This window comes from Pezoporus occidentalis, unplaced genomic scaffold (genome assembly GCF_034315485.1).
Source record: "Pezoporus occidentalis ecotype Australia unplaced genomic scaffold, CSIRO_AGI_Poc_V1 ctg96, whole genome shotgun sequence".
Classification (NCBI taxonomy): Eukaryota; Metazoa; Chordata; class Aves; order Psittaciformes; family Psittacidae; genus Pezoporus; species Pezoporus occidentalis.
Genome location: NW_026916325.1, coordinates 2,710,504 through 2,737,464, shown reverse-complemented (window position 1 = coordinate 2,737,464; position 26,961 = coordinate 2,710,504). Strand labels below are relative to the sequence as shown.

Below are 26,961 nucleotides of genomic sequence, written 5' to 3'. Positions count from 1 at the left end.
ATTGTCCCACAATAGAAAGGGAAGAGAGGGCTTTTAGCATTACTAATTATTATTATTTTTAGCGCTAAGGAAGGAAACTCGGCGGGAGCAGCGCCGCTGCCGCGGAGGAAATCTGGGACCGCAATGGGAGAGAAGTGCCGGCGGTCGCTGACCGGGAAACCCGGTCCCAGCAGCCCGACAGCGCAGGTACCGCGGCGGCAAGCGAGGGCGGGCGGCCAGCGCCGGCCGGGCCGGGGCTCAAAGCGAGGGGAGGGGAACGGAGGCGGAGCCGGCCGGGGGATGGCCGTAAGGTGAAGGTTGTTGCAGTGGGTTCATTAAAAGACAGAGTTCAACTGCTTGCCGTCCCAGAGCGCTGCTGGGAGGCTGGTTCGGCGGGTTGGGAAGGGGGAGAAGAAAGAGAGCGCAAAAGAAAAAAAAAAAGAAAAAAAATTGAAAAGAAAATAAAAGAGGAAGAAAACTCGCAGCTACTTTAAAGAATACCGAGAGGAACGAACCGAGAGTGGCGGCGGAGACCACGGGAAGAAAGGGCAGGCTACGCGCTCCTGGGGCCCGCTGAGGAGGAAGGATGATAAGTGTGGTGGCTGTGTGGCTGGTGGGCCTTTGCTTCCAGGCTGCTGTCGCGGTGAGCGGAGGGGGAAGGTTGGCGCACGTGGGGAGGGGGGGGACGGAACCAGGTGGCCGCACTGGAGCTGGGGTGGGCTGGGCTGGGCTGCGAGGGGGGCCGGTGCCGCCGACCTCCGTGGTCCGCTCGGGTCCCCGCAGGCCGTAGTTGGGGAGCAGTGCCCTGCCATGCCGTGCTGTACCGACGGGATTCGGAAGCCTTTTGTGGTGGTCTCGAGCCAGGGCTGCCCCGGCAGCCTTAATTCAAACCAGACCCGCTGCGGCTGCTCCTGACCTGCTGGCGGCTCCGCCCCAGGGAAATGCGGGCGGGCGGTGCTGCCCGGTAACCCCCGCTGGGGCGCGGGAGACCCCCGGTGCGCACGGGTGTGAGTGTATTGAGGCGTTCGGGGGAACGCCTGTGTCTTGCCTCCGGCGTGGTGTGCCCTGGAGGGGATGAGCGGTAAGTTCGGGCAAGCGCTCGCATGTGGCCCTTTGTAGTGCCGCTGTGGCCGGGGAGCCCTCCCCAGCAGACACGGGTGACCTGAAACGGAGGTGCTTCTGCTCCCCGTCCGCTTTTGTACCTGGAGAGCTCGCGGAGAGCTCGTCCCGATATCTTTGAGCAAACGTTCCTGTGGCGCACGAACCCTCCGGCCGCACGGGGAATCCAGCCCCAGACCCACCTCCCCTCCCGGGCCGCCGTCTCGGTGCCCCGCCGCTGCCTCCCTCCGTCCGTCTGTGTCGGACTTCGGGGCCGTCTCGCAGGTCCGGAGGCGCCGGTTCGGTGCGCTGCTCCTGAGCGCAGCCGCCCCACGCTGGCGGGGCTCGTAGTTCCTCAGGACTCCGGTGTTTCGGGAGCAGCTCTCCCGGGAACGCGGCTTCGCGGGCAGCCTTTCAGCCCCAGCATCAGCCGCTAGATGTCATCCACTAACAGAGGATGGCTCCGCAGCTGGTCCCTGCCCTGACCTGCCTCGGGAGGGCCTTTCCTCGGAAATCTGGCACAGCAGCCTCGTAAAAGTGCTTCGCTTGGTCTGTTCTGGGGCCTGGGCTCTGTGTGGCGATGGCAAGTGTGGAGTAGGAGGCTTGCGGCCACCTCTCGAGGGGCACAAAGCCCAAGTCGCCATTCCTCCTTGTGAGCAGGCAGGATCATCAAAGTCAAAACTGGAGTTTTTTTCTTTCTGAAAGAGAATAATTGATTTGAAAGTTGCCTGGAGATGAGCAGGATCTAAGCTGCTCAGTACACCTCCAGTTTCACCATACCATTCTATCTCAAACTTTACCTATAGCTCTGGACATGTTCCCTTCTAGTCCATGTGGTAGTGAGTAGCTATGAGATGGCTAAAAATGACAAGCATGTGACTGTTATCCACCCTGTTTTGTGTGGACAGGGCCCTGCTCACAGCATATGAATAAATTTTCTTATTAATTTTTCTACTGAATAAGATAGAAAACCTGCAGTTAATTTGCAGCCTCTGTTGTGCATTTGAATAAAATTCCTCTATGATAAATATTCCTTACTAGACATGATAAGGGCATGAGATAAATGCTTGTTGGGAATTTTCCTGTGCGTAAAAGACACGCAGGGCTGGGTGAGCACATGGAGGAGCTGAAGTTCTTGGGGCTGTCTGTGGTGACTTGGCACTGAAGCTGTTTCCCTTTTGGTGATCATGCGGCCTTTTTCCCATGTTGAAATGTCAGTGTCACCCACTAAGCTGTCTTTCCCACCCATCTGGAATCATGATGCTTTTGCATCAGGGGGCAGAAAGACTCTTGGGCTAGGCACAGAAATCGGAAGGGCTGTAAGCAGCCGTTTGCATATGCCAAGTCATTGTGCTGTGAGCATGAGAGTGTCAGTGTTGGGTTCTTGGTGGTCTGATCATTGCAAATGGTGCCGCTGCTGGTGCATCACTTGAACCTTGGCTATTGCTGCATGACTTGGCTTGTCCATGCATACTGTCATGGAAGTAATAAGCAGGAACAAAGAAGTGGCCAAATGAGAGCTGTTTTCTTTCTAAGTACTCCTGCCTCCCTGGAATGGTTGGGGAAGTTTCTGTTCTTATTCAGAATGACACTTTGTTGTTCAAAACATCTTGTATGATGTTCCTATGATAGGGGCATTGATTTTCTTGAAATAAGAAGGCTGCTGTATCTTAATCCATTCACCTAGTTATTCAGGGAGACCTTACACGGTAGCCTTCCAGTACCTAAAGGGGCCTACAAGAAAGCTTTAGAGGGACATTTTATAAGAGCAAGTACTGATAGGACGGGGGGTGTTTGTGTGTGTGTGGCTTTAAACTGAAAGAGGGTACCTTTATATTAGATACTAGGAAGAAATTCTTTACTCTGAGGGTGGTGAGGCACTGGCACAGGTTGTCCCGAGAAGCTGTGGCTGCCCCATCCCTGGCAATACTCAAGGCCAGGTTGGACAGGTCTTGGAGCAACCTGGCCTAGTGGAAGGTGTCCCTGCCTGTGGCAGTGGGGTTGGAACTGGATGACTTTTAAGGTCAGTTCCAACCCAAACCACTCTATGGTTCTCTCAAATGGAAACTTTTACATGGTGTAACCCTGCCGTGAAACCAACCAAGCCAAAGTGCATGGCTTGCTGCAAGAGGGCAGTGGACAATCCAGCATGTCTCATGAGGGAAAACAGGGATTTGATTGTTTCATCTGGTGTAGGTGCATGCTGGTGGTTAACACAAGCTTAGCAGAGCAGGCAGAACCTTTTTCCAACGGTGATGTCATTGCTATCTGAATGTAAACTAATTAGAAGAAATTAGGTAGTCCAGCTTGCTTATTAAACATGTAGGCAGTGGGTAAGGAGGAAACGCTTTCTTCTATAGTATGTGCAGAGCAGGGTCATGTTGTTTATCAAGCTCTATAAACAGTCATGTTGTTTAGCAAGGTCTATAAACAGTGCTTCTCCATCTGAACCCTCACTTGCTGGTGGCTACCTCCCAGTCAAATGGTGACTGTCGTATCTGGTCAGTTCCAATTAGAGCAGAGACAAATAAGCTGTAGTTCGTATCATGTATGGGGGCTCCTGGTGTAAGTTGCTAGCTTTTATTCCATGTTTCTCTTGGTTTCAAGTGGCTTGAAGAGCTAACATTTTTAATGGCAGCATTCTGAAACTTCTGGAAACAGAACAATCCTTTCTGACAACCCAAAACAAGTCGCAGCAAGTGCAAGAAACCTGTAAGCCTTCTAAAATTAAGCTAGTGCACTAACCTGAAATGTAGGCTGCTGTTTTAGCAGTAAAATTGGTCCATTTTAAGTATGTGCTTTGCATTGCTAGTGCTTAGATGTCTCCAGGTGGCCTATATAGTACCACTTTGTCCTAACCTTGTTGGAAGTGGCTCCTGTGTCCAGGAACCACACTACTGGCTCCGAGTGGGACATCCCACACTTGTGTCATCTGCCATCTAGAGAGCTGAGACTTTAGTGGGGTCTGCTGCAGGGAGGAAGAAGCTTCTTGGGAGAGAGAAGATAGGACCTCTTTCCTGAGGAGGTTTTGTCAGGAATAAAATTGCACTGCTTCAGCATTGTAGCATTAGTATTTTGTTTTGGACGTTTTCTACTCTATTAACTCAAAGGTATTAATACAGCACTCCAGGACAGCTAGAAATAGGTGCATGCACTGAGACATAGGATACTTCAAATGGCACTTGTCTCTCAGGACAATGTTCAGTTGATGTTAAGGCACCTAAATGTAGGCGTCTGTGTGTGCTGGGTGCCTAAGCTCTCATTACAGTCCCGGCGATGTAATCAGTGGAGCCAAAGAGAGTGATTACCTGACCAGCCCCTGCATGTCTCCTTCAAGGTGAGTTGCTTTGTCAGGGCTTTGCGGACGGGTTCTCATTTTGTTTACAAGGGGAGCACAGACACCTTTACTTTAGTGTCTTTATCGGAGAGCTATTTATCTTGAAGTGCTAGTCTTTTTATTTGTGAAACTTTCATGGTAACTCTCCCCATAAACAAACAGACCGGACAGGTGCTGTCTCTGTGCCAAGAGAACCAGCAAAGCAGTGGGAAACTCCAGCTTTCAGCTACAACAACAGCATGCTCCTGTTCTAGTGCAGCTGCATAGATGCCTCCAGACAATACTGTAGCCTTGCTCTGCTAAAGGCTGTGGAAGAAATTAGGGAGTATAGATGGGTTCTCTGTCACTGTGTTGAAGTGAGTAATATGAGCAGAAAAATAAGTGGAAGTATTTTGAGATGGGGGGAATGTGAGCATCAGAATATTATAGTTTTTAAAGGCACTGTTTATTTACAGATTAGAGAAATCTTTGTTACTTCCTACACTTTGATACATGCACTGAACTTGCAAAGGGGAAGTTGTTTTGACCAGCAGCATAAGGACTTCTGTTTCTTAAAAGTTCACTTCTCTTATGAGCTGAGAAGATATTCTAAAATGCAGAGAGTATGTAATGTCTCCTTAAGAGTGCCAAGAGTCAGGTTTGTTAACAGGTCTCTAAGAGTTGACTGGCATACTTCATTTGAACCACTGCTCTGCAAGGCTGCTGGTGTACCGCAGAAATGAGCTTTATCTGGCCTGGCTAGAAATCTGGGATAGTGTACTTTCTACTTTGGAGATGCTAGTGGAAAAGTTACTGCACTGTGAAGCCTTACCTCAAGGTGATATAACATTTGAACCTCCTACAAGCAACTCTTGTGGAGCAACATCTGCTAATGTGGTGGTTTCCCAACCTCTCAGTTTCTCAAGCAATATTTGGCTGCAGCCATCGTTTTGGGTCTTGTGGAACCGGCACAGGTCCAGCAGAGTCTGTTAGCTTGGGCTCCTTGCCATGCTTTACTGTAATGTTTGTATCTCACTGCTGAGACCAGTCTCACCAGTGAGGCTTGCTTTGCTGGATGGGAACCAGTGTGCTAGTGGGATTTGGATGGAGTTAATACAACTTCCTGTTGAGTCACTGGAGCTGCAGTTACAACTGAGTCATAAAGGTGGTGTAAGTCATGTCTTTCCCTGCTAGGCCTCTAGTTTGAAACTCCTTCAGTATTGATCAGATGAAGAGCTCTTCCTGCTTCACTTTATGCTGCTGTGCTCTCTGGCAGAATTGTCATCTCTGTAGCCCTTGTTTTTGCAGTATATCCACTCATTTTGCCTCTTGGCGTTCATGGCTTTTCTAGTAACTGAAAAGCCTTCAGGATTGCTCTTGCAGAATGCCTCCTGACTAAATCAAAGGCACTGATAAAAGATAGGGAACTGCCTGCCAACTAGCTTAAAATACTTATGGGTATCTTGCCTTTCTTTGATGGAGGATTTGTGTTCTTGTCATGCTCTGCCCTGTAACTTTCCTGCACTGCCTGTGTAGTAATGGCAATGTCTCGTATGCCAGTCATGGAAACAAAGGTAGACAGTCTTGGCTTTTTGGCTGTAGGCAGTTGAAGGTGCACACACCTGTTAACCAGCTTTCTCCAAAGTACACCCAGTTCATGCAGCAGCTTCTCTGAGTGCCCTGGCTCCATCACCTGAGCATGCACAATCCATAGCTAGGGAATAGGGGTTGCTCTTTGTCTTGCCTGTGCCACGTGATGGGGAGCTTACTGCCTCTTCAATGGAAGGAAACTTGAACTCTATTCCAGTTGTAAGGGAAGTGTACAGAATGCTTTCTGGACAGCGCTGCAGACCATGGCTGTACACAGGAAAGCTCTTTAATTAGTTTCTAATGCTGGTGGCAGTATGCATCCTGGTCAGCCAGTAAGCAGCTCCAGTCCAGCCTCTTGCATCTAGGGGTTACTAGAAAAGTATACTATATATTGAAGCCAGAGATGGGCAGAGGAGAGTGGAGCCAGTATGCCATCTGGAGAGCAAGCAGTGATTAATGTAATGATTTCCAGATGAGAGATCTTGTGAAGCTCCACACTGTAGCAGCAGTGCTGCTGTGGCTGTGTAGGCAGCCTTTGTATGTTCCCTGGGGATCAGAGCTGGCAGATACAGTGCTGTAGAAGAGACTACCTGGCTCTTTTCTGTCCCAAAACAAGACCCTGTTGTTGCTTTATTTTATGCTTTGAGACCAGTAGAGTGGAGAAATAAAAATACATACACCTACATTTATATGTAGAGGTATCTATCCCTGTCATGTGCTGTTTGTTGACCAGCTCACAGCAGGATTGGAGTCTGTATGCCCTGACCCCAGGGTGGTGATCTGGGATACATGATGCCTGTGCTCTGGGCAGTTGCAGGACCTCAGAGCAGCCTTCTTATCTGCCAAAACACCAGTCTGTGTTTAGAGCATCTCTGCAGAAGGGAGAACCCATTGACCAGCTAATAAGTATCTTTACGGACAGAGCACAGGCTTTCTTTGATCAAGAAGTTGAGGTATAAGAAGAGCAAAATCCCAAACTAGAGGAACTGCAAAGCCTGCTTGAATTCATACCTAACACAAACACTGATATATGTGATACTTTTCACTCCCCTGCTGTGCTCTGCGCTTATGAAACTGTAATAAGAAACTCCTGCAAATCTACAGGTTTGTCCACCTTGCTGGCTCTGACAGGGTGTAAGTGGCACCTACGTGCAGTGGAAAAGGGGTAGTGAGGCTTACACCGAAACTTGCCTAACAGCCTGCAGCTAGACAGCTTTGACTTCTAAATCTCTTTCTGTCCTAACGGAGGAATCATCTAGATCATGACTACTTTCCCATCAGTGAACAAAGCACCTAACAAAAGAAATGACTCTGGCATGTCTGGGCAGTGGCAAAGGAGTGCTGTGCTATCATACACTTACATCAACTGACTCATGGCCTCCAAGAGGAAAGCTGCTAGCTTAATCCTCCAGCAGCATTGCCTCTGCTCTCCAGCATGTGTAACTTGCAGAAATTCCTCAGACTGCATCTGTGGTCATGCTGAGATGTGAAAAGGTGGTAAGCTGCTTGCTATAGAAACTGGAAGGTGCGATTGTGAATAATTAGAGTTATTACTGTAATGGCTGAAAAGCTCTAAATGCTCAGTATGCCCCCAGCATGCAGCCAAAAGGGGTTAAAAAGCTCCAGCAAACCTCCTTTACACTGATTCTAGTAAGTATAACGTGCTAGACGCTAATTATCCCATGACCAATTTAAATGCTGGAGTTCCAATTGTATAGCAAATCTTACTTTTCTGACCTATTCTTTAGTGCTCCCCCTCACCAATTTGCCTGCTGGGAAACCTTCCTGTGCATTATCTGGGGCATGCTAGTTGGCAAGGCTCAGAACTGTGCCAGAGATCCTTCTAATAAATGGGTGGTTTAGCTTGTGTTCCAGTGCCTGAGGCTGTTCCCTGATGTTGTTTAATTTACTAGCATGGATATAGCCAGTGGGTCTCTGGCAGCAGGCCCAGAATGTTATGAAATTGTGAAAACTGCGGTATCTAGTAAAAGAAAGTGAAAGTTCATCACGGGAGATCACAACTTTCTCATTGAAAACTGAACCTTTTTGGATGCTTCAGAAGGATGAGTTGCATGAGAACTCCTGTGTAATCAATCAGCTGAGGTTTGTGAAGTAAACACTGCAAACCTGGAACAGCAAAGCATTCAGCGTAGTAGTGATGGTGCTGGTATGTGCCACTGATTCAACCTGTGCTTTTAGAATTGGCCCATAAGTTGGTCCTTCAGCATTTTATGATTTACTTTCTTTAGAGGTAGGTTATGCTGACTAGAGCTGGTAGGCAGTGAGTAGACCCAGAAGTTTATTTGTACATGAAATACCTGTTTGAGCAGTGTCTTACAAGTCTGATCTCTTGATATGTAGCATCTAGCTCTTCTGACAGTACTCCTTGCCAGAAACTTGTCTGAACCAAGGGACATGCTGTTCTGGGAGTAACTTGGTACTGAAGCACTTCACCTTGCCTTGAAGTTTAGTACTGTTGTATTGACTTGTCTTAATGCCTAACAGTCCATCAGAGGTGGCACTGATGTCTCTTTTCTCTTCAAAGTATGGGTGTGTAAAACACAGGGATGTCCAAATAACAACAGAAGTCTTACAGTTGCCCATGTGAGGCAGGAGAGCATCTAGACCTCACAAATGTGATAGCCTCTCCCCTGAGCTCTAACCTTCTTGATTGATTTGGTGACTGCTCTGAAACAAGGCCATGGGAAAGACAGGTGAACAAGCTGTATACTCAGAAATGAAGGCATGAGGTAGCTGAGTAGCTGTTACAGTGGAACTTGCATATCAAAGGGAATCTAGCTCTCTGATATATCTTGCTGTTGTGACAGTCTTGTGTTCATGGTTCCACTGCACAGATGTGGTACAGTGTAACTGAGTGACTCTGGGTCAAAATTAATAAATTTAATCTACCAGGTGTTTGGTCAATAAATGCCTAATGTTTACTGATGATATGAGTAGAATGATAGGTGACTTGAGTGCAATTGCAGCAGCAGGGTTTTTTTAAGACTGTTTGTGATGGGAGGATTTAATTTGATGCGTCAGCTTTGAAATGATGCTCCAACACCCTCATGACTCAGCTGGGAAGTATACCAGCCAGCTTCCATAACCTCACTGAGGTGTTGCATAACTGTAAGCAACTGCTGTCAGGACTCTTTCTTACATGCAGGATTACTGATGCTTTTGTAAGCCTGAATCATTAGTGCATTAGAGATCATTAATGTCCTAGGGAGAGGTGCTGCAAGCTTCATCTCTGCATCACTTTATATGGGTAGATCATTTGCTGTGTGCTTCAGCTGTTGTGAACATGCATATTTCTCAAAGGAATTTCATGCAGTCTGAATGGTGTTCTATGTCAGAGTAATTCAGTGAAATGTGGCCCAGCCTGTGCCTGAACGCCATCTGGCCTACTGCTGTTTATGCCAAGGAAACTAGTAGTACCCAAAACACATGCTGCTTTTCTTCAGCACCTTCACTCCAGAGCTGCTAAAACTGTGTGGAAGGAAGGGGTGATGCTTAAAGTGCCTCTGTGAGAAGACCCTTAAGATGGGAGAACAGGGTATTCCTGATCTGAGATGTGGCTCCTGCATCTGGGGGAGATGTTCCAGCCTTTCTGTGCATGGCTTAGTCATGCTGGTGTAACTGCATCTGTTTGGCAGGGATGACTTATGCCTTATAAACAATCTAGGCTTAGTCAACACTGTAAGATCTTGTGGATAAACCAGACCTGATAGCATGCCTCATAATGCAGGGAGAGATTTGATTTCTTCACATCCCTGGTGGTTTACTTGGAGTTGGAGATGGTGAGGCATAGAAGCAAATGTAAGAAGTACATTTAACCCTGTGTGTTAGCGTGAGACCTGCCAAGGTGCAGGGACTGCCCTGCATTGGATCAAACCCAAAATCTAAAGCTGCTTGCATGATCTGCATGAGTGCAGCATCTGGCTGCTAATGGAGAGTTAAGTTCCTTCTTAACAGCCTGGTGGCTGACTGGTGTGAGTCCTGTTCAGCAAGGACTTAGAACTGATTACAGCTTAGCTATGGAACATGACCAAATCAGAAGGGAGCTGCTGAATGCCAGCAGTTGGCTCATTTTCCTGCCCAAGTCTAACTCAATTCTGCAGCTCCTTGCAGAGCCAGTGTCTTCTGTAGCAGACTGACAAATAACAGCAGCAAGGGATCAGGCTATGGATGTGACTGGTCCTGCAATCTGGTGTGCACATGTGGGACAGTGTCCGTTCAAGCCAGGCAGCTCTTTCTGGATGCTTCCAGTCCCCTGATCAGTCATCCCTTCAAGGGCTGGATTGCCTGACAAGGATTGTTGGTGGTGCCGTGACTAAGAAGCTGGTTATGAGATTTATAATGAAATAGAGCATTCAAAGATAACAGATGTCTGGGATGTGTGTATGGAAAATACAGTTTGTTAGCAAAATAAAGCAAATGCTTCACAAGCATTGGAGGCTGCATCATGACTCCTTCTGGAGAACAAGTTTGCAAAAGCAATCAGGAAGGCCTTGTCTTGGATTCTTGAGTCTCAGGCTGGCTGTCATGCTATGAAGGACTTGACATACATCTTAGAAGCAGATCAGCTGGGAAGCTAAAGCAGAGTTTGACAGCAGCAGGCCTGACATCTGCCACTGAAGTGTCAGCAAATAAAAAGTAATTTTTGTTGTCTTGTGCATAGACAGTTACTAAAGAATATATCCAGTTGCTGTAGGATATATCCTCCTATAAAATCTTACATCTGGGTGGTTCCACAGTCACTTGACAGTACTAACCAAAATGTCTTGTCAGCTTTTTCTGTTGTTGTAACGCTAACTATCTGTAGGTTTAAGTAGTATCAGTTAAGTTTGCCAACTAACCTGTTTAAGCTGAGATGTTTAGTGCTTCAGGGTTGTGGGCTCATCCTGTTGAGGTTTCCTGGCTGCTAGGAATCAGAAGTACTGCTAGTAAACCCTTAGTTTGGTGATACACTCGGGATTTGTATCTGAAAAAGGATTTCACTAACCTGGCATAGCTCTGCAAGCAGGTTGTTCAAATCAGCAACATGTATGTTTCACTAATAGAGCAAAAATGCTTCTGTGATCCTTCAAGAAGATCTTACAGCTTTGTCTCCTGGCTCCCTGGCATATCTCACACTAGGAATTGCTAGAGTTCAAGGAGGTAAAAAGGGAAAATCCTAGGATTAAGGTAAGAACCTGGGTCTTTTCCTAGCCATGTGCCTAGATACTGAAGGCTGTTGCACTGACTCTTGCCTGATAATAATTCCTGGAGGCTGGAAGTATTCCTGGCTGCATGTTGGCTTCCCTTTCTCTGGTGAAGCAGATAGCTTCTTCCTCCCCCAGAATACTGTATAGCATGGTGATGAGGTTGCTTCTGACTTCTGGGAATGCATCTGCTCAGGTCAGAGAACTTGTGCAGCTGGAGTGTTGCTTGTGGTAGTTTGTCAAACACATAAAAGCTGGCATGGAGCTAATTTGAAATGGTAATAGTTCCACCTACCAAGTTGTATGGCATTTGGCTCCAGGATAACAGGATAATATGACCAGAGGCACACACATGGGTTTTCCTGGTACTGCTGAGAGGCATCAGTGATTCATAATGTGCCACCAGACTAATTTGAAGATCTGAGATGCCATAGACCATTTCATACTTTCTTATAGACACATCTCTGATTTCTGAACTGGGACTCCTTTAGCTGAGTGGCTGAAGATGGAAGGACCAAGTTGTGCTCCTGTGGGACCAAAGTCTTTGATCTACCTCTCCTGTGTCCTGATATTGGTGTGCTGCAGGCTTGTGATGGCCTCTGCAGGAGGAGCTTGCAGGGTTGAGCCTCTTGGCATCTGGCACATGGCCTGCAGCTGCATAGTGACTATTTTGAGCTAAAAGGCCTGCTGGAAGAGCATAGGCTCAACTGGGACCAGTGGAGACATAAGCCACTTTCCAGCTCTTCCCACAAATCCAGTCTTTGACTGCATTCCTCAGTCTGATGGCTGTAATGCTAACTGGTCTGCTTTCCTGGGAGCTGGCTTGTCTCTTAGCTTTATGTGGAGAGGAGACTGGCTTCTCCAGCCGATGCATGCTGCAAGGAGCAATTGGGTGGTCTGAAGCCCACCATTGCACTTGCCAGGAGGTCTCTGGTTCTGTAACGAGTTTTGCTCCAGTGACAGTCCTCAGTGCTGATCCCATAAGACAGGGTGAGTGAGTGGCCAGAGGTGGGACAAAGGCAGGGATTTCCACACAGACCCAAGCGAGACTGTTCATGGCAACAGGGCTCAATGCATGGATGGCAATAACTGGCTAAGGATTAGAAACTGGTTTTGCTGGGACTGCTGTTGAAGACATAGAGTCAATGCGTTTATGTGTGTTGGAGGATAACACTACAAAGTCCAGTCCACTGAAGTGGCTGTAACTGCTGCTGACTTGTCTGAAGTGGGTTGCTCAACTACACCTGCCTGAACTCCACAGCAGGGACCACAGGTATGTGGGAGGAAAAGGCAGCAGGGACCTTAGATCCTGTCATTTTCAATTTCTTTTTCCACCAAGAGGGTCACGTTTACCTGTGTTGCAGTTACTAACATACACAGATAGTGGGTTTTGAGCTACTGTAGTTCTTTCCTGGATGAGTTTGCATTTCATAAAGAGCCGACCTGCAGCATCCTTTTTCAACCTTACTTTGTCAGGGTTTCTGTTTTGGGCAGCCCACCACTGGCTTTGGCTGAAACTAAGCAATTCTTGATCTGTACTTCTCTAAACTGAATTGGCTGTTGCTGTAAGCCTGAATCTACTATGCTGTTGCTGCTACACTAGAAAGTTAAAAGTGCTGGTGACTTCAAGTCAGAGGGGTTTAAGGCAAGTTAGGTTTGTCTGGTCTCACGCAGCTTACTGCTCATCTCTTAAGCCAGCTGAAATAGATTGAAATTAATTTTCCAGGATGAACTGAAGCTGTTAGCTGTATGGCCTCACTGAGCTGCACCTACTTTGCACAGCTCTTTGAGGTTATACGTTCACTGTGGCTTTCTTGTGCTATCTGAAGAAATGAATGCCGGAACTATCAAGAATGTTAAAGAGCTGCAGGGAAGGCTCAGTTATAAAAGCAGTTATAGCATAAAACTGAACTGTCTGCTGTTTGTGTGATTAGCTGCAGGGAAAAGAGTTTTCTCATTAGGCTGCATCTTCAAAGCACAGGCTGCCCTGAGCATGGGAGACAAAAGGTACCCCACTTTTGGCCATACTGTGGCAACTGGTACCTGCCAGTGATACAGAGCTGAGTACTTGTGTGCTTTGTCTGTGGATGCTGATCTGTCAGCGAGATTCAGTCCTTGGCCTGGGCTGTATTTCTTTGCTGGAAGGATAGTTTTGTATGAGTGAAAGCAGTGTATAGTGACTTCCTTGTTTGACACATCCTCGAGGTGAAAAAGCAGGAGCAAAGACTCAACTCACTTCTCTGTTGTTGAAGGACTGACCAGACTTCTAGTGGAGCCACATGAGAGAGAACTGTGAGGCAGCTCAGCTTTCCTGTATCAGAACTGACATGGTGCTCTCTACAGTGGTAGCAGTGCACACAAGCGATGGGTTGTCACTGATGTGTGTGTTGCATGGCCGCAAGCTTCCCTGTCTGTGGAATCCATAGCCCTGCTGGACTCCAGCTACCCTGGCTTTGCTCAGCCCTCTCTGCTGAAGGACATGCAATATGCTCCTTGTCCAGTACTCAACAGCAATTTCACTGAGCTTCCTATAAGGTTCAGATGGCCCAAAACAAAAGTAGGGCTACTAGCTTTCTGAATAAAACATCTATGTAGTCTTTTCTACTGTGTTTAGGAGGTCAGGGTGGACTTAAAAGCACTGTTGTGTTGTCTGGAAGAAACCTAATCCCTTGTGAACAAGCACTGCAGAAGAGAACTCTCCGTACAACCTTTCTCCTTGCTCCTTTTTCTAAAATCCTGCAGCCCTTTGAGGCAGCTCTGATCTGCATGTTGCCTGCAGCCTGAGGGTGGTGATGTGTATTTCCATAATGCATGGCAGCGTATTTCACTGCCCCCCTGCTTCAGGGGAGCTGAATGTGTGTCAGCATCCCAGGAACCAGGCTGTAATTCTCTATGACTTGCTTAAGCAGCCCTGGCTGCCACACTCTGCCCTATGCCAATACAAACACCTGTGCATTCACACATTGAGCAGGATTCTGGTCCTGCTGGAAAATTCTCTGCGTTATGTTCTCTCCCTCTCCTTTTTAAATTATTATTATTGTTTTTAAACCTGACCAGTTCCCTGATCTGGTTCACCCTGAGACTGCAGAATCAGTTATGCAAGGGATGGTCAAGGAAGAATGAAGTGACACGCTCTTGTGGGAGGTGGTTGTCGAAAGGGCCCTGCTGCAGAACGTGAAACCCAGCCTGATGGTGACAGGCTGGTTCATTTTTGCTCTTGGCATGTTGATTGCTGTGTTTCAGCCCTACTTAATGAAAAGTTTCCCTGTCACAGTAAGGAGAAAATGTAATGCTGATTGGGCAACAGCATGGTACTTACCAGGTGAGCCTCCAGAAGTATTGGGACTGTAGCTGCTGTGAGTATGGAGTAGCTGGATGCTCTCCTTCCTTGGCCACTGTGTCTTGTGCAAAGGATCAGGGAATGCTTCTACAGCTTGACAGAAAAGGAGGATCAAAGCCTGGTGGGCAGTGGGCAGAGTTTACAGTCTGTTTTGTTCTGCCCATAGTGGAATAGATCCTAAAAGATCTCATCCTGTTTTCAGTAGGTGTTGGAAGGTGTTTCACTGCCTCAAGAGCTGAGTGCCAAGAGGTAGCTGCTGTGTGATGGTCAGGTAGTTCATGCTTCAAATGAAAGCAGCTGCTATTGCAGCTAGGACCTCTCTCTCAAAGATAGTTCCTTTCTCAAGTCACCAGCCAAAATACAAGAGGAACACATTAAGAACACAATCAACCAAGATTTTCCAGATTTCTTTAGTAATAATGATCTGATGGAAAACCAGACAAAAATTGACTGCCATACTTGCCTCTAACCAGCCTTACTCCAACTGGCATACACTGGTGAATGGAAGGGTGGGAATGCTGAAGCCTGTTGGAGTGCAGCAGAAGTTCATTGAAATGATACCATCTGAAACAGAGAGGGCAGACAGTTGTAATGCTTTGAAGAGCCTTTCTTGGAACACTAGCCAGGGATAAAAGTACTGCTTAAATCTAGGCTATCCAGTCCACAGCCTGTTTGTGGAACAGTTTGTCTTTCTGCTCTTTGGCCTATGCTGTTAGTCTGCGTCTTTGGTTCTCCTAGGAAGACAATTACTTCATCAACCTGCAGGGTCCCCAAGCAGCATTGGTGCTTATCTTGAGCAGTGGAACAACAGGAGAAACAACTGGAAGAGCATTTAGCTGAGATGGTGCCACACTGCTATTGATTTCTGGTGTAGCAGACTTGCATATAAGCTTTAATTCTGACTTACTATATAAAAGCATCAGTTCTGTTTCAGTGACTCCAGAATTTATGGCTGATTTAAAACTGAAAGTGTGCATGGTCACCTTGATGCTAGCAGTCTGTGTGCCTGCAGAAGGAGTAGGATGGGTGAGGATGCTGGTCTGCAGACCACGGATATCTGGAACTGGAGTTAATCATGCGTGGGCTGTTAACTGCAGAATATCAAGGTTTAACAAAGATAAAATTTCTTTCAGCAGGTTTTGTCTTCCCACACACTAATAGCAGTATTTTAAGGTTAGAAGCTCTTCATGCTGCTCTGCCTGAGATAGCATTTCTGTTAGTGGGGCCAGCTCTGCTCTTCAATGTATAAAAAAAGTTGAAAGGCAAACCTTTCAGTCTGAGTTTTTTAGAGCTGTTCAAATCTGTGTTAAAGTCTCTCTTAGGTGCTCCTAAGTTGTATTTAGTAGCCAGAGAGAGCAAATGCTTGTCTTGCTCTTTTATATCTCTGTCAAACAAGATCAAACCATAGGTTTTGCATCCTATGAAGTTAGAAGAATCTTGCAGGATGTTTAAGGAGGTGTTTGAGGTGGGAGAGGTCATTGCAGCTCATTCCTTTTCAGCTAAACAAGAAGGATTTATTAGGAGAAACATGAAAATTTAACAGCATTCAGATAATGGAGGATTTCAAGTGTTTTGGGCACTGCTGTAGTAGGCTGATAACTAAGATTAGTAAAAGTGGGATACAAATAATCCTTAATCTAGTTTAGGGCTTGTAGCAGCTTGTGGCAAAGCCGCTGGTTTTGCTTACCTCAAAGAGCAATTTGAAAAAAGCTGCTTCATTTGACATATGCCATGGCTCCAAATTAAAGAAATGTGGTTCCCAGCTTGGGCAGGGTGAGATTAACTAATAAACTACAAATCTCCCCATCGTCACGAGACAGTACTTCGTATCCCTCCTGCTACAGGAGGGAGCTCTGTGGCAGCTGATGGGATAAGAAGGATTCATGCTTGGAGACTGTGCCCAAGACGAAGACTGAAGAATAGTTAGAAATGATGCTGTTCAACAACAAAACCAAAAACCCAGTAAAAAGAAAGTCTGGAGTATGTAAGACTTCTGGAGCCAATAATCTGTCTAATGAGCTGTGAAAGCCTGGCCCATTCTTGATTAAATCGAAGATGCCACTAAGCAGCTTTCTAGTTGTCCCAGCAGAACTGAATAACTATTGTTCTGCAGCAATACAGTGCTCAGCAAGAGAGAGAGGCTAACAATCTCCCCAGGGTTTCCCCTAGGGGGGCTGCTTTGATACTTGGGGAAGAGGATCTTCCACTGGTTAATGGGAACTAGTTAATCCATATAAAAAATGCTGTTAAAATGTTACCCCTAACATGCAACTGAATTCAAGGATACCGCATCCAAAGTGCTAGGCAAGTAGTTGTGATCGGTTGTCTGAGCTGCTAAAAAACCACCACATGCACACACACACACACACCAAAAAAAACAAACCAAAAAACAGTAAAAAAGCAATAGGTAGGTAAGAATTGAAAGCTTTTTGACCAGAATACATGAGAGACCATTGAAGATCCTTCAAAAGATCCACTGCCTGAACTTAAATGTGTATATCCAGCCTTTCTGGCAACAAAGTGAATGGTCCACAAATAGACTCAATGGACTGAAAAATAAACTGGATGATGGTGGAACTAATTGTGATGGTGGAAAGCATGTCTGCATTAGCTGATTGTATTGAACAGTCTGATAACAAAATTTTGAGCTAGAATAATACAGAATTGTTGGTAAAGCAAGATTACTTTAAGTTGGAATTTATTTTCAGCTCTTCTATATGACAGCACAACCTGGACTGACTCTGTGTTCTGTGTCACTAATCCTCTTGACTAATCAAAATCTTTCTCATTGATGTAATTCTGCTGCAATAAAAGGTCATGGAAAAGCCTTGACTATGAGGTGTAGACTGCCTGAACAGCATGGTCCATCTTCCTGATGCAAACCCAAATTAGCTCAGTCCCTTCTGATGCCATCCTGAGTCAGTGTTTTATGTTAACCTTGCTGTATCTGAAATCCTTCAGCAGCAAATCATCAAAGAAGCATGACCTTTCTGCAGTATTTGTATTTTGTGGTGCCACCAGGAAAGGTGCCTGCATGCTTACTGATGCTGCAGTGTGTAGAGCAAAAAGTGCAGTCTTTATGTAACTGTGCAGTTACATAAACAAGACAAACATTCCTTAATGCTCATGTGTCATGAAACTGGATGATGTCATGAATTTACATCATTGCATGGATGTTCTGACTGGTACCTACATATGCAGAATCTGATACTGTCCTTCGAGAATTTGGGGCAAAGAAGGTCCCTCTCAGATCCCAGACCTCAAACTGTCTGGTCAAAGGCAGATGCTGCAAGTCCTAGAGGAGCAGCTTGGGACTAGACCCTTTGGGGCGACTAAGTAGAAGGACACATTTAGTGCAAATTCATTAAGTTCTCTTTTAAAGCTGTGGAAAGCAGACTTTTTTAATCCTGAATCGTGTATTCTATTTCTCCCTTGAAATATAATAGCCAACCTCAGTGAACAGCAACTGGTCTGAGCCTGTTTTCATGTTTGCCAGGTAGCTGCTGAGTGGCCTCTGGGCAGCTCTACACTGGAGTAGCATGGATCTCTGCTGGTTTAGACTGGGCCGCACTGGACTTTCCTCCCCTGAGGAGGACCTAGCTATCCCAGTTAAGTCAGAAATGAAACAAGGATTCAAACCAGTATGTTGCAAAGGCTATGGAGAAGCAGAATATGCAGCAGCCTGGGAAGAGGCTAAAACCTCAGGTGTGAAGGGAAATGTAAGAGTAGGGTGGCTGGACACACTGGATAACAAGAAAGGAAGCGTGGCATGACTGAGCAAACCTCATTCATTAGCACCACAAGGGGAAGGGGTGCTGGCTCACTAGTCAAGATCAAGAGTTGCTCTTTCATTTCCTGATCTTTTCAAGAGTGGTGCTAAGGTCTGCAGACCATGAGATCTGTTGTGTTCTTGAAAATCCTGTATGAAGATGCAGATCTGGGGGAAGTTAGTCTTGATCCTAGATAAAGGTATTTGGTGCCGTGTCTTAAACTGGCTTGGCAGTGCCTTTCTCCATTGAAAAGCTGGAGAGATTGCTTTCTGACTGCTTCAAGGTAGAGCCTTTCCACTGGGAGGAGGATGCAGTCCCCTTTTGCAATATATTCCCCTTGCACACAAAACCAAACTTGAGTGCCAGAACAAAGGATTGTGCTTGCTAGTCCAAGAAAGGAGGGAGAAAAATGGTCCCCAGCCCCCTTGCATTGACTAAAATGGTGCAATTTCGGAAGCCTGACTTCAGAAAGGAACGTACTAGAAAGGATGGTCAAGGGAGTGGAATCTGGGAGGTCTGGCAGTTCTTTTCCGTATTCTTTATGCACCAACAGTTCATACTCTTTAATGTTTGAAGGGGAGATCAGCTTGTGTGAGTCACTGACCTTTGACGTGAGAAGGAAAATGTACAGGAAGTACCTGCCTTCTGTGGATGAGTGCAAAAGCACACTGCAAACAAGCAGGGACAAATCTGAAAATCCAAATTACCCCATGATATGCAGCTAAACTAAAGATTGAAGGGCAGTTTCTTCTTAGAAATTACAGTAGAAATATGCTTGCAGAAGCCTGAGGAGAAGTTGTTTGATTTGTTGGTGGTTTTTTGTGTTTTGTGTTTTGGTTTGGTTTTTTGTTGTTGTTGTGCGTTTGGTTTGGATTTTTTCCAGTAGAGAAGGAAAGTGCTAAAAACTTTAATGTCTATATGAGCGTTTTGTGGTGGTGTTTTGTTTTTTTTTCTTTTTGTTCTTTCTTGTTATTTAAAAAAAAATTAATAATTAATTACAATGATCACCAAGAAGAGGCAAGATCTTAGGCCCAGTCAGGTTGGTGTCATCTTGCATACTTATCTTCAGAGAGGAGGAATCTAATGGGCTAGTAAACCACCTTAGAAACCGGTTGTTCTGTGGAAATACAGAGAATGAATAAAGTATTAAGGATGGAAGAGAAAACTGAATAAACCTGATACCTTAAAAGAATGAAAAGGAGATTGGGCCAGTAAATGCAGCCCAGTGAGAGACAATGAGAGAGCTCAATTGCTTTGTCTGACAGATCGTACTAGTTCCTAGGATGAAAATGAATATCAATTTTTAAGTGACACTGTATTAATGCAAGCTACAGAAATACAGCGGTTGCAAAGCTGGCAAGAATGCATGTTCTTCTTTTTACATAATAAAAAGAGATTTCACATTCTCAGTAGAACCATGATCAACGTGGATGATGCAGTGCAGTATCTCAGGGCAGTGCGGGGAAGGTGTGACAAGGGCATTTTTAGGATGGAATAAAAGTAAAAATTCTGAAAAACGGGGAATGTGGTTGGACAGGGAAAGATTAAATTCAGGAGAAGTGACGTACAGGGCTTTGGTCTGAAATCTCAGAAGGGAGAATGACTGGTTGGATAATGGTAGCCCTGCAGAAATAAATCTGGGGGCTAGTTATGAGTTGAGTGTCAAGCATGTTGTACCAATAGTACATATAGCAGAGGCCAACAAGATGCATGAAGTAATCACTCTGCTTTATTTAGTGTTTGTCTTTGGATAGCCTGAATAGCTTTGAATGTTGTGTGTTATGACAAACTGGTGCGGTAGAACAGGAGTTTGGCCTCTTGTTTCAGCAACTGAACTTCTGTTCTGATTAGTGTACTCATTGAAGCATAAATGGAGAAAGCTGAGGGCTGTATTCTCCTACAGGGAAGGCTGCCTGCTATCTCAGGACTTTGAGTGCCCACACTTATAAAAAGAGGATCTCATTCTACTTCCACTGAGATGCTGTCATTTCAGAGATGTGAACAGTACTGGAAGGGTTCAAAAAGGCAGAGAAGCCAAACTACTTTGTCTCCTCTTCTTTTCTGTTCCTTAGAAGTAATGCAGTAACTGGTAAATAGCGAGACATGACAAGTCAGAACCTGGAACAGAATGGTTATGTTGTGCAAGAGCAGAGCATTGGCTGCTGCCAGGATGTGGCTCTGAACAGATTCCTTGCCTTTCTTCTTACCAAAACAAGTCCAGCTTGGAAGCAGCAAGACTGACCCTTCCAACACTGAATAGACTAACCACTAATAGACCTACTCTTTAGGGCAGATGGAATGAAGAAAGATAAGAAAATGCATTCTGAACAAAGAGAGTTTGGGTAGCCTTCAGGAGCCCTTAGAGGAGACTATGCAAGCAACACAGTAATCTCATCACTAACACACCTTCTTCCCTTCTCTTTAAAGCAAACTACAAATCTGAACCTTCCTCCTGAAGATTTTGATTCATCTGGTGATGACGATGATGCATTCTCAGGTTCAGGTGCAGGTAAGTTAATAGCACTTGTACTGTTAGTGCTTGAATATGGCAATTGAGATCTTGATGAGCATCCACACTAAAAGGGGGAGGGAGGAATCACACACACATGCGCACCTGCCTCAGAATATGAGAGCTGGGAACAGAGAAAGGGCCTAATCTATTCATCTTGTATTGTGTCAGATGCTAACAATTAGCAGAAAATGAGTTGTAGGAGACTTGAAAGGGAGCAGAAGCAGGTACGCTCCATGTGACTACTAATATGAGAAACTGAGTGAAGAATGTTATGGAACTGAAGTGATTGTTTATTCATGGGGGAGAGAAACTGTAAGAAGGGCCTTTGTGCCCTCATATGAGCTGGTAGGAGGTACCATTTGGGGGTGTGTAACCCCCAAACTGCCAACATACATCAGGTGCAAATTTTATCTGTCATCAGGTGTGCAAGTTCCCATGGGCCATACTTTTTTAAAAGCAGAATAAAAGGGTTTTAGGGTAGGGGAAAAAGTCTATTGGAATGCATGAGAGAGACCTTTGGTGTCCAGTGCTCAAGTTGAGGAGATGCTACTGAGGAATGAGCAAGCTGTTGAAAACTAAACCATGGCATCCTTCTGCTTCCTTCTAGCTACATGCTTGTGTTTTAGTTTGAATTCTGCCGGAATAAAACTCTGAAATTGGGTGTGCCAGTTACTAAAGGTGTTGAGTATATGAGTACTGCTCTGAAACAGATACTTACGGGGAAAAGAATCAGATAATCATCCTGAGCAACCAGTATGCTGAAATCAGACAGCCCCCTTGTCAACCTGTCTGCAAACAGACTAGCACTTGTGCCTTGTGGAGAAGCAGATGACTAATAAAGTACCAGTGTCTGTCCCTTCCTTATGCCATTGAAAAAGATTAGGAATTACGAACTGAACTGCTGTTGTTCCAAAAATTGTCTATGCAGGTTCAGCATCCTTGTTAGACCAGCATCCTGGAGATACTATTAACAGGTCTCTAAACTGGCCAAGGATAATACTGTTTTGTTTTGCAGGTCCTGTGACTGAACAGTCTCACACCTGGAGAATCCCAGGAGAATCAACTAATTCCTCATTACTGGCAACACCGATAGATTTTCATGAACAGCCATTTCCTGGGACTGAGAGCCGACCTGAGAAGGAAGTAAAGTCTCCTTCTGCAACTAGTACTGTCATGACAGAGGAGCCAGTTGTAGCTCTGAAGGACACAGTACCCATCCTGAGCTCACCTGATGAGAAACCAACAAATGATGCTGTTACAACAGTGAGAAGCCCCACTACTCACTTTCCTTCAGTGGTTCATGTAACTTCTCCAGAAGCCTCAGGCACAGACCATGGGTTCGAACCTAAAATCCCCAGCTCTGATATGCCAGACACTAAAGATGTGCCTGAGTCCCCCTCTACCATCCATCATGAGGGAGACATTGCCGCCACTCCCACAATAGCAGCTCCAAAGGATGTTGTTCCTACACATGAGGAGGTTTCTGAGGATGGCTCTGGAGATCCGGTGAGGATTAATAGCTCTGATAGCCTTTCCAGGGGATGGTTTGAATACTATGTAGTAAGTTGGTTTTGCAGGAAAGGGTGGTAATTTGTCAAAAGTGATGATTGATTTAATATGTTATATTGGTGGAGGGGGTTAGATGAGAAGAAAACCAAGCTATGGAAAATCTCCAGTAGCAGACATGATGAGAAACGTGATTAACCTGTCTTGTATGTCCCAACAGGGAGACTTCATCTTAACTAAAGATGAGGATTTGGTCCCCACCCAGAACTCAGAAGTACTGGCTGACTCTGGGAGGAATGCCAAAGCTGCAGGAGCCTCGGGAATTATGGACAGAAAAGAAGTTCTTGGAGGTACCTGATATTCTGGATTTCTAGTTGGCAAAAGCAGACTCTTGTAGGAGTCTTCCAGGCAGCAGAAGCTGCAGTCCTGCAAGTACATCTCTGAGCATGAAAGCTAGCCCTGTTAGACCTCTGAAATTAGGGTGGTTATTCATGATTCTGTGTTGTCAAAACCCTAACAGGGACAAATACTAATCAGCTAATAGCAAAGCTGACACTACTAGTTATCAGTTAAGTTTTGTTTAAACCTATTATTTCTCTCAAAAACTACAGTAAAACTGCTCTAATGCTGCCTCAGTCAAATTACTAGAGCTGAACAACACAGCCTAGTGTGCTTTGCAGCACAGCTCAGTGGGAAATGTGTTTCTCTAGGTTTACCTTGTGTAGGTGAGCAAGCTCATCTACTAATGGAAGGATGATGATTTGAGTGGGGGAAAAGGACAAATTAATTTCTGGAAGTCATGAAATCAGAAAGGAACAGTCTGAAACTTACAGTCACACTAGCATTATCTGGAGTCTTAATCTGTGGCTTTCTCCCCCTTCTAGGTGTTATCGCTGGAGGACTAGTAGGCCTGGTGTTTGCAGTGTTTCTAGTTGCATTTATGCTGTACAGAATGAAGAAAAAAGATGAAGGCAGCTATTCACTGGATGAGCCAAAGCAGTCTAACGGAGGATACCAAAAACCACACAAACAAGAAGAATTCTATGCATAAACACTGCTCTTCAGGACACTTATTTCATTTTTCTTGGACTCTTCTCTCCCTGCACATGGACCTCCTAGTCTGCTTTGCATTAAACTTAAGCCATATGATCATTGGGTTGTTTGCCCTTACCACTTTGCCATTGAGATTTGGTAACTACAAAGTAGATCTGGATTCATTGAACATTCCCTGCTTTCGTGCACAACCTTTTTTTTTTTTTTTTTTTTTTAACAGAAGTGGGACTGCAAGTTCCTAAATTCACTTTGGTTTATCTAAAGACTGCTGGGGCAGGCGGTGGGGGAGAAGATAAGGGAGCACTGTGTGCATAAAACTCTTGATATTTAGGGGAAGGGCTAGCAAGAATAAACAGTTACCAGTGCTCAAATTCTGTATAGCAGGGATCCTCCTATTTAACTCATAGATGTGTTTTAAGCATAATGAATGGCTGCGCTGGGCAGACATTTGGTACACTGCAACCCTCTAGCTCTTTCTAACTGCTGTATTTGGAGCACTTAATGCCTATGAAACATCAAGCTGAACATGATTCCTAGTGAGAGGAGGTATTATGAGTAGGGTAAGCAAATGACTGTCATGTAGTTTAGAATAACTTCTGTTTTGGAAGCATTATGCCATACCCAGAACCAGCTCCTAAGAAGTTGGTGCAAAACACAAACAGAAAACAAACCCCAAAGACCCCCAGATTAAGTGGTGAGTTCATTTTGCCAGCAGTGTTGGACTGTCCTACTACCTTCTTGCTCTTTCTAGGCATAGGTAAGAAATAGGTTATTCTAAGGAGTCTCATCTCAGACATTCCCTCTTCTTAGGTGCCAAATAGGCTGGGCTGTCATACTGCAGATGCTCTTATCCTGCCCTGTTGTGTAGTCACAAGGTGACTGTGATGTGTTGTAGCACCTACATCTCTGTGCACTGTTTACAAACGGTTGTCTTGGAACATGGTCTGCCATCTATGCCACAGAATACCTTGGCACACAGTAGTAGAAGGTAGCAGCATATCATGACTCTGCAGTTAAGGAGTAGAGAAGCGTAGCATCTGAAACAAGCCTGATGAAGGCTAAGTGTAGATGGCCTTAAATATACACAACAGTTGATGTGCTTGACTCTCGTGACTCCCGAATGGCTCTTCAGTAGCTGTTCCTGCACTTTGGAGAGAAGCAACTCCAGGAATGTCAGACTAGCAAGGGCAGAAAAACACCTTCTGAGGAAAGTCTGGATGCCTGAAGCTGTTGGTGGTCAGTGTGCTGTCAGATGTGAGGCACTGAGGCCTCACCGAGGGTCTGGAGTTCTCCACAGTATCTCAAACCGAGTGAGAAGAAAAGTGTGGTGGTCTACACAAGCCTTACTTCTGCTCTGCCTTTGGTTAGCTTCTTGCAAGTTCAGTTCCTCATCACTTAGAAGGTATGGGGTGGGAGAAGGAGTGTTTACAACTGATATAAATACTTGTACTGTTGAGCCAGAGGGAATGATTGGAGACTATTGCAGCAGCCGATATAAATGTTGCACATCGATAGTAAAACTTAAAAACCTGTGTAATTTAAATGAAGTATAAAACACTCCTGAGCTGCTATGCAGCCAAAATTGGTGCCTTCTGTGCAAACCCAAGCGAAAAAAACCCAAACAGTTCTTGATTCCAGACTTCTTTATGCGCAAAGAAAACTTGTGCATACGTGTATCTGGCTGGTTTTAAGTAAAGCTGCAAAGTCCATTATGTCTATCTGGTTTTTGTTTGTTTGTTTTTTTTTTTTAACAGAATGAATTTTTATAGGTTAATGCAATGACCAGACGGTGTTAATTTCAGCTGTAATTCTTTGCTTTGTATAGGAATGTAGAAACATTGTTTGATAGGTTTATCTACAAAAAGGTTCTTGTAAAGCGCAGGAAGATAAAGTGGTAAACTTTAGTTGTACCTCACAACCTGGCTAGGGGGAAAGGAAAAAACTGTATATTTTGGTAGTCTAAAGTGACAGTTTGTGAAACAAACATGACATTGTGTTATTTAAGTGGTACAAATGAAATACGAGTTCTAACAGAAGATGCAACACTTGGTTATCTGTATGCCATTTAAATGTATACTGCAATAAATGGCATTTTGGCAAGAATGTGTCTGATCTGTGAACATTACTCTGTATAATACCTCACAAAGTAGATGTGTTTTTTAAGACTGTCCAGGTGGTCTTCAAGGAAGTTGGATTCCAAGTATGAAATGTGAGTCCTGGTGCTAAACATAGGGAGGTTCAGCTAAGAATTCGAAGGGTGTGAGTGTGGCCTGTTCCCTCTTACCCTGCCCCAGATGTCTGGGTTGGGGTGGGCTGCTATACCCTGAGGCAGTGGAGCAGAGTATGAATGGGCTGTAGTGGAGACTTCAATGAAACCTCTTTATTAGAGCCCTGCAACATTTTGGGCTGGTTCCTTATCCTGGGATGCATCGGGAGGAGTGTGGCCAGCAGATTGAGGGAAGTGAGCCTCCACTTGACCCTGGAGAGGCCACATCTGGAGTACTGTGTCCAGTTCTGGGCTCCTCAGTACGAGAACTACAAGGAGCTGCTGGAGAGGGTCCATTTGAGGCCACAAGATGATCAGGGGTCTGGAGCATCTCCTATGAGAAGATACTGTCTAAACTTGGGCCTGTTTAGTCTAAAGGGAAGACTGAGAGGGGGTTCTCATTAATGCATAAAATAACTCAAAAGGTGAATGCCAGGAGGATGGTGCCAGACTCTTTTCAGTAGTGTAGTGCCCAGTGACAGAACAAGGAGCAATGGTGATAAACTAAAACGCAAGAAGTTTCACATCAACATGAAGAACTCTTTACGTTGAGGGTGGCAGAGCACTGGAACAGGCTGCGCAGGGATGTTGTGGAGTCTCCCTCTCTGGAGACATACAAAACCAATCTGGACATGTTCCTTTGTAACCTGCTCTAGGTTGCCCTGCCTTGGCAGGGGGGTTGGACTAGACATCCAGAGGTCCTTTCCACCCCTAATGATCCTGTGATTTTGGGAGCTATTTGTGCTTGTACAGTATGTCGCCATCCTCAGAAAGGTGAAAAAAGTTCTAAATCTTTCACAGGGCTCCCTCTAGCCACCTGTGTTCTCCCTCCAGGAGTTTGAGCAGCAAGGGCTGCATGAGGGGCAGCTCCAAGTCTTTGTATTAAAATGTTCTTACCAAGACAAGCTTGGAGATTATACCTCCAAGGAGGAAGAACAGAGCAGGCCTGTCCTAAGTATTCTGCTGTGCAACATCAATTACTATGCAGTGCTGCAGCTTGTGTGGCAGGGGATGGGGCAAAACAGAAGTAGAGAAAAATCCTTCACAGAAGAGGGAAGTCAGAAGTTGCTGCCCGAGTGGGCCTTATTGCAGTTTATACAAATTTTTTCTATTACAAGGCTTTGAGCTGTGCGAAACTTACTTTTCTGAGCTGTAAACTAGCCACTGTATTTTCAGTTTATAATCTCTTGCTTGCACTGGAGCCATGTGGGCTGTGTGTTTTCCCATCAGAAAATGTTTGGGGAGGAATTTTGGTAATCAGAAGGTTTTGAGATCAGGCAAACAGATCGAAGGATTGAGATTAGAAGACTTTGCTTCCTTAGCTAAG

The 26,961-nt window shown here is 45.3% G+C and overlaps 1 protein-coding gene across 1 annotated transcript; it reads left to right on the top strand.

Moving 5' to 3' along the window:
• The first annotated feature begins 410 nt into the window (after positions 1-410).
• SDC1 (syndecan 1) lies at positions 411-25,471 on the top strand. Its single transcript, XM_062606396.1, has 5 exons — positions 411-622; positions 20,725-20,806; positions 21,825-22,315; positions 22,536-22,665; positions 23,200-25,471. The coding sequence occupies exons 1-5, from the start codon at positions 566-568 to the stop codon at positions 23,364-23,366; spliced, it is 927 nt and encodes a 308-aa protein (XP_062462380.1). The 5' UTR covers positions 411-565; the 3' UTR covers positions 23,367-25,471.
• Positions 25,472-26,961: the final 1,490 nt, after the last annotated feature.

Coding starts and splice junctions, on each gene's coding strand:
- SDC1 (XM_062606396.1), top strand. CDS start 566: ATGATAAGTGTGGTGGCTGTGTGGCTGGTGGGCCTTTGCTTCCAGGCT. Junction 20,807..21,824: donor ATTCTCAGGTTCAGGTGCAG/GTAAGTTAATAG, acceptor TTTGTTTTGCAG/GTCCTGTGACTGAACAGTCT. Junction 22,316..22,535: donor AGGATGGCTCTGGAGATCCG/GTGAGGATTAAT, acceptor ATGTCCCAACAG/GGAGACTTCATCTTAACTAA.